Here is a 13,842-nt window from a genome sequence, read left to right as displayed (position 1 = left end):
CAGCAATTACTGTAGACTGAAGAAAGAGAAATTATAAGAAACCACTTACTAGCAATTTACATCTTAAATTCCCCAAAAGCTCTAAACTGAACTCCTACACAGAATGTTTTGGTGTGAAGATGAACTAGGCAGCAGAAGATTCTGAGTAGCTCCAAGGAGAACGTGCTTTTACTACGTACAGTTTGCCCCAGGTGATACAGAAACAAAGGGGTGTGCACAATACACTAATTAAAACACTACTGGTAAACCTTAGGTAGAAAATAAGATGAGGGAACTACTTTAACACCCCTTTCTGCCTTCTTTTGTTTCGGGGTAACTTTACTATCATATTGTATTCATGATAAATCACCTGTGATGTCTTCAGACCCTATAAAGTTCATCACAGCCTATGTTTATGCTGAATTAAAGCTGAATTGTGTGGGAATACATGGCTGAGATCAAGGATTACAAACAAAGGAATTCCAGGCAATACATTCCTGACCTGAACTAATATTTTACCACCTGTTTTCATTTTCACTGTTAAAGCGGAAGCATTTTGCTTCTGCCACGAAAAAATACAGTTAACAAAACCGCAGTATAAAAGTAATTCTCTTCCCCACTGGCAAAGAAACATACTTAAATTTATATGGAATGCTTTCTCATTTATATGATTGACTTGAAGAAAACAATATATATAAAAAAAAAGGGAATTAAATTCAAAATGAGCTATTTATGAAGTGCCAGAAAAGAAGCCCTGCTCAAACGGCCCTTGTGGAGAACTCAATGGTTGTAATTTCACATCAGGTCTGGCACTGAAAATACAGCCACTAAATATATTTGCTTAGTAAAAGATGTATATTTTTCCCATTTATTTGTGCATTATGGTGAACTCATCCCAGCACAGAGAGCCATCCTTAAGCCTCTGCACCACTTAAGTCCTACTAAACCCCTGTTTTAGGAATTTAGTGGGCCTGAGGTCTCCAGGTAGGTATGAACTTAAGTCTTAATCCATCTTTCACCAAAATTACTGGTATTGTCCTGTGGCTTTCCACAATAAAATCATTATGTACATAATTATTTTTAAAATTTTGAGTTTGGAACAAGAAATAAAGGTCAGGTCTTAGAATCTGACCTTCAGTCCCAGAGGATTTATTCTGTCTTCCTTTATAGTGTGACTAGAAGGTCCCTTCTGTGGAAGAAAGCTTTCTTATAAAAAGTTAAGCTTGCAGTTTGGTTGTTAAAGAAAACTTGAAAATAGCCAAGAACAGCCAGTTAGAGTTAGTTCTCCACTTTGAATACTTTTGTTACAGATAATAAAGCAACCTCTGGCTCCTATTTTAAAAAATGTGCATTCAGACAAGACTGCAATTTCATAGTTCTGAAAAGTTAATTCAGTCTTTTATGAGCATGGTTTGAACCAAGAATTAGAGTCCTTAATTTAGATCTGTATTCCGACAGAAGTCATTTGTGCCACTTGAAATGTTTAATGTTAAATGTATGCTAATATATTGGACTGAGATGTGCTCAAAAATTGGCACTCGCTTTAAGTCATACTTCATCCTGAAAAACTGCTTGCCTACCACTGTGAGAAATGGCATCTCCACTAACTATAATAGGAAAGGGTTTAAGGAAAAACAACTGTTGTTTTTGTCAAGCTGCTCTTTCAGTCAGTTTGCAAGCACTTCTCTTACAGTCAGTTTGCTCTTTCCATCTAACGAGGCCTCTTTTCTATGGCCAGAAAAGGCAAAAAACCACTTAGAACACGACGGTGAAATAGCAAGTGGGAAGGCAAGTGTGATGTCCTAGTAGCTTTGAATTCCAAATTCATTTGTTAAAACTGAATAGGCTTTGAGTTATTGCTAATGCTTTAAATGATCTCCATGTTTAAATTATGCCAGGATGCGGGAGAGAAATTTGAAGACATCTAGTGGTTATGTTAAGGAAGGCAATTGAGAAAATAGTTATGAAGCTTAGCTTGAAATACAGATGGTTTCAACACTAGCACGATTAGGCCCCAGGAATTCAGATACTTGAAAGCTGGCATTTTCTAGTAGGCAAGTTTGGAATTCTTGTCCTGAAGTGTGTTATCAGCAACTGCTGGTTTGAGTGAAAAATTAGCAAAACAGGCCACACAACTACTGAAACATTAAACATGGTATATATGAAAGATTTATGAGCAACAGAGAAAATGGGGAATTATTAGTTGTTTCACTGAAAGCTGCTTCTCACTCGGTTCTGTTACGGTACTGTGATTATTAAGCATTCTTTGTGCAAGACAAGCGAGATGCAGTTTACTGTCATTGTTGCATCTTGGTATTAGTTTTGCATTCTGGTTTTTGCCCATTTTGTCCAAAGATACCAAACAGTTGCTGAATGGTCATGTTGGTACTATCTTACATATGCAGTGTGGTTATATATGTGAGCAAGACAATCATAATCTTGCTGTTAATATTTAAACATCTTCACTGGGTTGGGTTTTTTTATGAGAAGTCTGCTGTGTATTTTGAAGATAATCACAATGAAGATGGCTACAGTAAATCATTTAATATTCCCAGTGTATGAATAGAATAGTGATTGGTGTTGTGTCAGCATGGTTTAACACACAGGCCCAGGAAATACAGCAAGGTTCTCCTGAGGTCTTAGACCTGAGGGTGTCTTCAGTTCTACTTGTGCCCTCCTGCATGACCTGGCTCAAGCCATGTCACATCCTTGTGCCTGTGTTTTCTTACCAAGTGATCTATTTTTGTTGCCTATTCATATTGAAAACTTCTTGCTTTCTAGGACTTTCTATACAGCATTTAACAAATCAGGGCCAAAGAATTCCTGTGAAGTTCCCAAGTCCTCATGTACTGCAGATAATGTGTATTTGTATATAAGCAATGAGAGAGGGGAGGATCACACAATCTTTTTTTCTTTTTTCCTTCAAATGTTTTGCCTGCCATTGTATTTTCATCCCCTTCCCATCCCCATCTCTCCAAAATTCCTCTCCAGTTTTGTCACCTGCTGATGGAGTCACCAGCCAAATTCAGCAGTCACTACTGTCCTGTGCTTTATAGAGGAAAGACTGGGTTTGGCTGATAGAAGTGACTAAAAAATTGCTATTTATGAACTCTGGGATAAATCACAGCTCTCCTGAGTGAAGGCTCATACTGCAGTAAAGGATGCATCCAGGTCATGAGGAATGGATGCTGTAACTCCTCAACAGGCAGTGATTGCTGTGCTGGGATAGAGACATTGCACTGATTTTAACTGTCTGCATGGATCAGAATCTGCTCCTTCACCTTCTAAACTACAGCAAGGCTCTTATGCTTACAATCGTCTCTTGACAATGCCAATGCCTAATGCAAACTATTCATATGAATAGAGCAGTCACAAGTGTTTATTTCTTCCTGTAGCCCTTTAAAAACGACATCTTAATCCTACATAGCACTTGTTACTAAGTTCCAGTAACCTCACTTGTGGTTCAGTGTCTGGTATCAGCTATCTGTTGAGTCGATTCTGTGCTGTGAGAGTACTCCTGTTGGTCATAATACTCCTCTTGTCAGGCATTGTTAAATAGGATTGAGTGTCAACAAGCAAATGCATGTCAGGACTTTGCCTGATAGATTTTAAATAGAGTTAGAATACGTCAGCTAATGAGAAATGCCAGTTCTTCCCCCCGTGTGTGTAACTGGGTGAGTAAAAGGAGCTAAATAGTTTCCTTGTTAGAAGAGGCATTCAGTAAAGGTCAGCGAACACTGTTCTTTTTCCAGCAAATTTGAATGGCTTTCCTGTTGCCCAAATAAAAATGCTTAAATGGTTTGAAGTTGCAAAGCATGCTTTAAACAGTTTAGTTAAGGATTTGTCGCTGTTGTTGTTAACTTAAGGAGCTTTCTGAGAATCACGCACCTTGTTGGCAAGTTACTGAACCATCATCTAAGAGACATTAAAGGACAGGGATAAGTTACTCATATTTATGCAGCTCCACATATAGTTCTGTTCAATGCTGCAGCGCTTCATAAACAGTGCAGATACCCAACAAGTAGTCAGTTCCTGCTAAATGTAATTCCTTTCATGTGAAAGGTTTTACAGTTATGTTCCACATCCCTCGGTAACCTCCACGAGGCAGAGAAACCAAAGCTTATTTTACACAGCAAAAAGGCAAAATGGTAAAAACTAAATAATTTCATGGCCACAGTTTGAGAGCAGGTATTAGAATTCAGAGTACTGATTGCTACTGCTACAGGCCAGGGGACATCATTATACAACACTCCAGAATAAATAAAATGACAGGTTTCAACTGATAAATCAAACTTTTGCTGTAGCTTTTGCTTTGTCCACAAAGGGTGCCAGATTCTTTCTCTGCCCTTGCATCTTGTATCAACTTGTCCACATATGTAAATTCAGTGTAAACCAGAAGTAGGTGAAATGACAGCATTTTATATTCTCCTTTACTCATGAGGAAATAAGCAGTGAATCAGATTGCTCTGCAAATTGCTCTCACCCAACAATTGTACAATTGTGAATCTAGGTCAAGGCACTTCTTTAAAACTACTGATTATTCTGCACCTACATTCTTGTGTCTCAGGTTTAAATCCACCCACCTGGCATTTTCAGGTTCTTTTCTGCAGCCTTAGTGCTAGATGATAATTTTGTTTAGAAAAAGCTAAAATTTTCCAGGTAATTTATTTTTTTGAGGAGATTCAGAATAAAACAAAAAGAACCCACATATAACACACAAGGTGACAGGAGTTACCAGCACTGATTGTAGAGGTTGTACTCCATTTACTTACAAATTTTTTGCATCTTAAGCTTTTTATTTTCCTTAAGGATATTTTTGGTCATTTTCATCCCAAATTTTTATTCTTTCTTATTCAGTCCAATAAATGAAAATTCCAAATGTTACCAAATGCCAGCTTGTTATTTTGACTCTCACTGAAACAGCTTTTGCAAATGCAACGTTGTCCTATGCAAATCATATTATGTGTTTCAGTAATGCATGGTCACGACTCCCATTTATCCTCTTTAGGTACTGTAAAGTAATACTGTTAAAGTTCTAATAATAAATTAATTGTTCTTTATGCTGCTTCACTACAAGAAGCATTTGGATGAGGTAACTCCACAAAAAATAGGTATCACTGCTATAATATGGATCATTGGTAGTTTTAATAATTCAGTGTTTTATAGCAAGTTTGCCTGCAGTTGAGGTCTCCAAATGACACGTGATTGCAAAATCTGGAAAACTCTTTCAAACCTCCCCAACAGAAGAAAAAAAGGGCATATTTGAAGTACACTGGGGCATGTAACCGATCAGCGGGTGACTAACCTGACTCATCTCCATGGCTTCATTCAGCTCCACTCTCAGAATTCCTGTGGGCTGCTGAGCAAATAAAAAATATCCCAAATTTAAAACATGACCACCGGGAAAGGTTTCCAAAAGATCAGACTTCTAACAGGGATTTTTCTGCTGCTCACAGGCCTGTATGTTATGTAATGCAGCAAAAAGATCGTTACTTCTGAGAGCAGGGCATGGGCTGTGAGGGATCCTCGGCACTGAGCAAACGAAATAAAAAGCCCTGCATTTAAAAAAAACCAGCCAAAACAAACAACCCCCCAACCAAACAAACCCAATTTTGGACAAGAAAATATTATGGTGATAAGAAAAAGTATCCTCCTGTTATTGATGATATGTTTGCTTGTGCCTAATTGAAGACATGCTGTATTTAGTGAGGACATTATTAGGGTTGGCTTCCTAGTGTTGATTAATTTGAGAAATACAGTTAAATACTAGAGATGCATGAAATTTTTTTAATTGGTGATGAACTCTTAAAAAATACAATTTTAGGGTTATTCAGTATTTTGTGTTGAGTTAGACAGTGAGTTTCATCTGCAAGGAAAGGAAATAGGGAAGATGTTTGAAAACAGTCTGTCCTTCCATTATTTTGAAGGGGGCTGAAATAGAAACATTCATGTTTCTTTATGACAGTTTTTAAGCAAAACTTCTATGCTTTGAGTCAAACCAGCATTTTTCATTAACTCAGAGCAGAGGAAGTTAACTTAAAAATAGAAGATCGGTGACATAAAAATAGGAGGGGCGGCAGGTGATTTGACAGAGGGAATTAAAGTTCAGAATTATCTTTTTAGAGGTCAGAAATGGTCTGAAAAATAGAATTAAAGCAGAAGGTTTTGTCTTCATACAAACTGTATATACATCTTATACAGAAATCCAGATCTTAGGAATGGGAAGGACCGGAACTTTTCAAGCACAAAATGATGGTGTAAACTTCTGATCTGTATTCTGAAAGGCGCAGCGTAAGTGGCCTCCCTCTGCCCTACCCAGGTATTTCCTTTAGGCAGAAATAGCTTCTTTTTTATGGGGCATAAAATGTTACTGCTTAATCTGGGCTGAGTGCTTCATAAAATTGGAAAGCATTGATACAGAGGAGCCTAAAGGTGCATCGGTGTCCTCTGGGTGAAAAGGTTTCCAGATCTCCTCTTTGCAGCATCAGCTTCCAATATGTGTTAGTGCCCGAGGGTTTTCCGTTCACATCGCTCACTGTATCTGGATTTTTGTTTGACAGAGAAATGGTTAATGCATGGTTTGCTGAGAGAGTTCACACCATCCCAGTCTGCAAGGAGGGAACCAAGTCCCAGAGCGAATCCTGTGCTTGTCACCAGCCTGCCTGTGCCGAGACCACCAGCCCTGGGACACCGGCGAGGAAAATCTCTGCTTCGGAATTTGACAGACCCCTAAGGCCTATTTTTGTCACGGACTCGGTAGGAGCAGTGAGCTTCCTCTCAGGCTCTGAAAAGAAGGAACAGATGCCTCTGCCATCTCCAAGGATTGAGACCAGTGCAGGGGATCAGTGCTCAAGACTATTAGAACTTGTAAAAGACATTTCCAGTCACTTGGATGTCACGGCGCTGTGCCATAAGATCTTCCTGCATATCCACGAGCTGATAGCAGCGGACCGCTATTCCCTGTTCCTGGTCTGTGAGGACAGCTCCAATGAGAAGTTCCTCGTCAGCAGGCTGTTTGATGTGGCAGAAGGCTCCACCCTGGAAGAAGCTTCCAACAACTGCATCCGCCTGGAGTGGAACAAGGGCATTGTGGGGCACGTGGCAGCCATAGGCCAACCTCTGAACATCAAGAACGCCTATGAGGTGAGTCGAGGAAACTTCTCCTGAGCAATTCTCCACCAAAAGAAGGTGCCTTATGATCAGCTGTTGAAATATTGCCACTTCAGTACCTGTATTAGGACCTGTGTTCGCTTAAACTGGCGAAGGTGCAAAGCCCACCCCATGGTTTTGGTTGTAACACCTGTGCTGTAGATACATGTGTGCACAGACACACGGCGCTAGGACTGAAAGAACCAGAGTTTTGTAACAGTATTGAGGTGAAAAATACGAAACAAGCAACCTCTGATAAAAGCAAAACCACTGACCACAGTCATGAAACTTCGTTCCTCTGTGGCTCTGTGTCGTTCAGTGTATTTCTGTAACCTTTTCTTGATGATAAAAGCTCCACTAGGGATGGTTGGTCTGTGTACATGTTCGTGATAATGATGGTCTAGGTGCAAAAAAAGGCTTCTCCTAGGATTTGGGTGGGGGTTTTTTGTTGTTGTTCTTCATGGTTTTGGTTTTAACACCCTGAGAATAACAACTTCATATAATTATTACCTAGTAATGGAACCTTTGTTATCCTGGGTAATATTCTGCTTTTCTTAGCCTTTAAACCAAGGAAGAAAAAGAAGTGATCTTTCAGCAAGTAGTCTAATAATGGTATTTTTTTCTTGTATCAGGATCCAAGATTCAATGCAGAAGTTGACCAGATCACAGGGTATAAGACTCAGAGCATTCTCTGTATGCCAATAAAGAATCACAGGGAAGAGGTAAGTTGCAGTCTTAGATCACTTCATGTAATACTGTTTCCAACCACGCTGATGCTTTAAACTTCTATTAGCTGCCAGTCATTATCTTCCACTATAAAACTATCTCTTTTTTTAAAAAAAAAGACTGCTTTTGTTTGTTTGGACTTTAATTTTATCTTATCCAGTTCAGTAATGTAAGCCAAAGGGAACTGTCAGCATTTAATCCCAGATGCAGCAGTAGAATATATGGATTTAACTCTAGAAGTGCCGGCCCTGCTTCCTGCACCAAGTATCTGTGAGCATTAAAGTTCTCTGCACACTTACTGGTCTATCCCAGAGCACTGAGACTGCAGCTAAGAGTTACTGTCAGTGAAGTACATTTGGGTTTCCTTTGATCCTGACTGTAGGAGCCTTCAGCCACATCACCAGTTCCAGGAACACTCACAAAGGATAAGGCTCTCTACAGAGTGTGTCCGAGCTTTGAGGTGGAGATTTTTCTCTCCCGAAATTCATTTATTTTTCAGAGCATTTGTGGTTTGCTTCCAGAGAGCTCAAACTCCCCAAAAGAAAGGCTGCCAGGATTGGTTTGAAGGCATCATACCTTCTTCTTCTTGCTCTTCCATCTTTCACTCCTCTTACAGAGTTTTTCACCTTGGCTCTTACCGCACTGAACCTTTCTTTCATTAAATAAATTGATTAAGCTCCTGATTTAACTTGTCTATTGAATCTTACTGCAGCTGACCCAGATGATCAGCCAGCTTTTCCTTTCTTCACGTACTACTAATTTTGGCCTAAATGTTTTTCTTTTTTTCAGTTCTTCCAAGGACAGCACTTGATCCTTTCCTACTCTTGCTTAAAAGTCTTCCCCTGCAGCCACCGCTGGCCCTGGGCCAGCAGATGAGCAAAGCAGATGTGGTGGGAACAGCTGAGTGGCAAAAAATGCTGTGCCCCATGTAGATGGGAACAGAACTGAGTTACAAAGTCTTGCTGGCCAGGGAGCGTGGAAGTGCCCATTTCTCCCCAGGTCCTGCTGCTGGGTGGGGGAAGGAATAAGAGCTGCAGTCTGTGTGTCCAGTGCACCATGACTTAGGGGCTGAATAAACCTGCAATGGGCCGTGTCCTGGGCCAGCTTTCTACTCCTAAGTGCATCAGCAAGGGGAAATGAAGCAGGAATTTGTTTATTTGGAAAAGTTCAGCCAACCTGAAGTTTGAGGAGAGTGTTATACTCATATGTAATAATTTGAAGGTGCTAAACTCTAAGAGTTCTTATGAGAAAGGATTGCAACTTTAATTTTTTCTGATTTTTACAGTCTGTACCAGAAGGTTTTTCTCCTTCTCACCACAACAAATGACTGGCATGTTTCTGGAGAGATCGTTGGAGTCAATGAATCAGTCCTTAATTTTCCATTTCCATTCTGCTGCTTTGTCTGTTTAAAAATCCCCAGAACAACAAAGCCAGAATGCTGACTCCTCCCTGTTAAAAAATAAATAGATAAAATTTAAAAAATCCCCAAAGCCCCTCTAATAATATTGAGGCTACTGAATGCTGCCTTAGCCCAGGATGTCAGCAACCACAGTCAAAAGATGATTCTGGAGGTCATCCAAAAATAAGCACTGAGAAAGAGAAGCAACTGGGGCTTTCTGTTTGTTTGTTTAGTATTAGGACTTTTTTTTAAAAACAAAAGACTCAGTAATTGAGAGGAAGAAAATCTCATGCTGATTATTAAATCCTCCGGGCCTGCTGAAGTATGGAGATTTTTCCAGTAGATGCTTTTCACGTTTGCCTATATTTCCATGAGGCATGTGAGAAACCAAAGCCTCATTTAAAAATAACATCTAGTAAGAAATTCCACAGATGAAAAGCAAACAGTTTGATTCACAAAAGAGCCCATGAAAAGGACCCAGGAACTAGTAACAATGAGAAAAAGTTCCAAATGGTGCTGATTTGCCTTCTAGGGCTCCTGGAAAGTCAGGAAATGCAGTGGCACAGGTCTTCTGGTTGTGTTTGGGCTTGGATTCAGGGACCCAGAGAAAGGATTGCAGAGGCTGTGGCAAATAACTATCACCTTGGATGCCTGCACCTGGTTTTGTAGGCACTTGTCAACAAACAGCCATTTCAACAGAACCAACAGGGAGTAGCAGTCCTTATTCCATTCCTTGGCTTAATCCAGCCTGGGGAGTTATGCAGGGCTGACACAGGCTCAGCACAGCTCTCTGACAGGCTTGGAATATCTGGAGAATGGAAGGTCTCTGATGCACAGAGACACCACAGCTGCCCCAGAACATCTATGGGAATCACACAATTTTCTGTTACTGCTGCATTTTTTTCCATTCAGCCGTGCATACTAATTTGCATTAAATTCAAATTCAGTTTGTTTTCTTCTAAAATCTGTAGGATTTTCTCACATGGAACTTTTAACTGAATTAACTGAGACCTCTCTCCCAGGCTTCAGCTAAGACTGAACTTCCCAGTAATTGGCTAGGGAAATGTTTTATTCTGGCAATTGTTTAGTTTGTTGTTCACTTTGCCCTGTTTGCTACTATTTCCAACAGCCTTTGAAAACATCCTGTTGCGTTTTGTTGTGTAAAACGTGAGCAGGCACGTTCCTGCCAGCCAGGGAAGTTATTTTCTCCCTCAGTGAACACTTCAGATATCTCAGTTGCTGCAGAATAGAGGAGCTCCAGCCAAGCTGACTTTAAACAAACTCCCCCAAGTTCCAGTAGCAGTCTTGCTGCAGGATTATGGAGATCAGTAATTTGCTTCTTGGGTGGATTTTCAGCTTATGCTGAGACACGTGTTACATTCACTGGACTGCTGCTGGCGTGAATGATAGAAGAGGATGTGAAATTTTAGTTTATTAAAAATGGAAGTCTGTAAATACAGTTCTGTCCCTGCAGGATAATTTTATAAGCCTGAATCAAAGCTCTACAAGACCAGGAGAGCGAAGTAAGGTTAATACCACTTAGTCTGTCTCCTGAAGTGGGTATGTTCTCTTATTGAAAATGAGATAAAAGTTGAGTTCCCCTCTTTCTGTTACCATTCTTTGGCTTAATGTAATTTTTCTTCAGGTGCCAGCAAAAGCAAATCAAAAATATATCTTCCTAGGAGGCAAAATTAATTGTATTTTTGAGTCAGCTAAAGTAAGAACCAACTAAAAAGGGCACCAATGGCCTGTAGAGCTGGAAGAGCTTTTCCAGAGTTAGGCCTGTAATCCTAATGTGGAAAAACCTGCAGCATGAAACAATCGAGATAAAATCCAGAGCACAGTCATCAGTCATCACCTACTGGGAAACACTCTAGGTAGGCTGCTACTTTTAGAGGCAGGGCTCAGCTATGGCAAGAAAATAGTAAAAATAAAGTTCTCTAAGAATTAGAAGGAATCTCTTCTTGTAATGTGGATCAGGATTTCTTAAATGGGAAAAGTAGATAGAGAAGAAAGGTTAGAGGACAAGTGGAGCCCTGGAAGACCGCTTGTGCTGCCAGCAAGAATATTTTTAACCCCTTTCTTTCCTATTAGTTTTGCCTTGTGTGACCAAGAAATATACTAAATTAGCTCCAGGCTAATTCTGGAGCTGCAGCAGGAGAATGACAAGGACTCAAACATACACATCTTTGCTTTATTGCTACATGACTCACCTGTTATATTTTCCCAATATTCTCCAAGCTTTATCTCAGATTTCTCTTGTTTATTGCCACAAACATTTCATGCTTTGTATGTACCTGTTATCTGAGAAAGTTTCCTGTGCAGCTGAGCTCAGTGTCACCTTGGATTCAATTTTTCTGCTGGTGCAAACATAACTCCCAGCTAGAGATCACTGGTCAGGCCTATTGTTATTGCTGATTTGGTTGTAGTAAGTTTTAAAAATGAAGATTTGGGTTTCATACTGTGCTTAGTATTCTCTAAAATGCAGGCATATGTTCTCCATGGCCTAAAATGTTACTACATGATTTACTTTTGTCCTAATTACAAAATTACTTTGGTAACAGGAACAGATCCTCTTGAGTTCCCTATATCTTCTCCTAATTACCTGGTTGCAGGCAAGACTCCAATGGCTAAAAAATATCCATCTGAGGTTTTTCTCATTACTGTCTCTACACCATATCCTACAGAATGTAGAGAAGCACTGAAATTTGTACTGATATAAATGAGGCCACAATTTGGACCAGTTGAATTTTTAAAACTGTTCATTTTGTATGAAAAAAAATGCACACATTACACAGTTGTCTAAAAGCTTAGAATGCCACTGAAACAGCAACAACAAAGAAAAAGGTTTGCACTTGCATGTTTTTTTATCATATTCAAGTCAACTATGACTTTTTAGTAGGTTTATTTTCATTACTCCTTCCCTCCTCAGTTAAAACCTTTTATTGAAAGACCTTTACAAAGCTCTAAACCCGACCATTGCTCTTGGAACACCTGCCTTTGTTCATGTATCATAAGCCTGCAGTGCTGATAAAAGGAGCTTAAATAGTCTTTTTTTTTTCTATATAAATATGGTCCTTTTACTGTTTTCTTATAGCTTTTTTAAGCACCACAACTTTGCTTTTGTGGAGGGGATGTATTTACACAAGATGAAAGCACTCACCTTCTGGATGCCTTGAAAAGCCTCTGGCCTTATTAAAGTTGTCTTAGCTTATGCTGGATCAAAACTGAAATAAAATAAAATAAATTAAATCAATACCCGGAGAAGACAGTGGTATGAGAAAAGGTGTCACCATTAATCTCTGCACGTGTAGGCTAAAATAAAAGCATATTGACTGCTTAAAGGATTTGCTTTCATTCAAAGTCTGCCATGGAAGTAGATAAGACTAGTGGTAAATTGTTACTACAGAAAGGAAGTTCACTGGATAACAAATATTCCTCCCTGAAGTGAATGAGAGGGTGGCTGTGGGAAAAGCTGGGTGGTGTGGAAGGGAGCTGACAGTTCAGCTTTATTTCAGACAGACATTTTTGAGCCCACAGTTGGCAGCGATTCATCCTGCAGAACAATGACCTTGCTTGTAACATCAGTATTTTGGGAATGTGAGGCTGAGAGATAGTAAATTGTCTTCTTTTCCATTACAAAAATAAACCCACATGCCTTCTATCAGTTTAGCAGTTACAAATGTAGTGATTAACAGTTAACTTTTGAAACATTTAACCACCACACGCAGTTTTCTTCTGATATTGTTTATCCCCAAAGAAGCGAGATGAAAAAATACCATCATTAACACCTTGCATTGGTTTTACACTACTTGGACTCAAACAAAGGAAGTTCTTTGTGGTTTTTCTATCACTTGTTTGTAACCATGCCAAAAAAATCTGAAAAAATGTAAAAGCTTTGCCTATACTTTATGTCAGATTAATAACACTCTGCAAAGTCTCAAAAGGAAGGAAAACATACAGAAAGGCTAAGGTGGGAAACATTTATTATACGAACAATTCGATTTAATAGTCAACCAAATACCTGTAATGATCACTTATTATCTTCTATACATATGCCTAGAAATACAATCTGATGCCAGGCTCCTAATTGCTCCATTTTGAACACTCCAGGTTGTTGGTGTGGCTCAAGCAATCAACAAGAAATCTGGAATTGGTGGCACCTTCACTGAACAAGATGAAAAGGTATAAAAGCTTTATCCATTTCTGTCTCTTCTGTTTTCCCGGGGGGATGGGGGATGCATATGTTAATAATTTATTTTTCTGAGAAAGTAAAAACTCCTGCTAATACTGCAAATGTCTTTCTGAGGCCATGAGAAATGTGGATGTGGAATAGTTTGATTTCTGGATCACGATGTTATCTGTCATTTATCTCTGAAGCACAGGCTTACTCTCCTGAAATGCATTGTAAAACAGTTTCATAACTTGTAAGAGACATCATTTTTTATTCAATGGTTCCGACTCTCCTGGCATGGCCAACAAACATATTTTGAATATTAAAATTTGTGTAGTGATTCTCTTTCAAATACTGTGTCACTTCTCAATATAGCAATTGCAGGAAAAGAAAAAGCTTTGGATAAATTATGCCC

At 39.3% G+C, this 13,842-nt stretch overlaps 1 protein-coding gene and 1 long non-coding RNA gene across 7 annotated transcripts in view; one reads left to right on the top strand and one right to left on the bottom strand.

The window, feature by feature from the left end:
• LOC135412678 (uncharacterized) overlaps positions 1-13,842 on the bottom strand; it is a 123,246-nt gene that overhangs the window by 69,583 nt on the left and 39,821 nt on the right. For both annotated transcript variants that reach the window (XR_010429888.1, XR_010429889.1), the window contains exons 4-5: positions 12,417-12,480; positions 5,285-5,338 (exon numbers count right to left, since the gene is read on the bottom strand). This is a non-coding gene — a long non-coding RNA (uncharacterized LOC135412678). The remainder of the gene's footprint in view (positions 1-5,284; positions 5,339-12,416; positions 12,481-13,842) is intronic.
• PDE5A (phosphodiesterase 5A) overlaps positions 1-13,842 on the top strand; it is a 50,382-nt gene that overhangs the window by 6,042 nt on the left and 30,498 nt on the right. For all 5 annotated transcript variants that reach the window (XM_064651427.1, XM_064651426.1, XM_064651429.1 and 2 more), the window contains exons 2-4: positions 6,540-7,122; positions 7,761-7,850; positions 13,367-13,438. In XM_064651427.1, the coding sequence (XP_064507497.1) occupies positions 6,540-7,122; positions 7,761-7,850; positions 13,367-13,438 (745 nt within the window). The remainder of the gene's footprint in view (positions 1-6,539; positions 7,123-7,760; positions 7,851-13,366; positions 13,439-13,842) is intronic.

The sequence above is a fragment of the Pseudopipra pipra genome, chromosome 4 (genome assembly GCF_036250125.1).
Source record: "Pseudopipra pipra isolate bDixPip1 chromosome 4, bDixPip1.hap1, whole genome shotgun sequence".
Taxonomy (NCBI): domain Eukaryota; kingdom Metazoa; phylum Chordata; class Aves; order Passeriformes; family Pipridae; genus Pseudopipra; species Pseudopipra pipra.
This window is presented reverse-complemented; position numbering and strand designations above follow the sequence as displayed.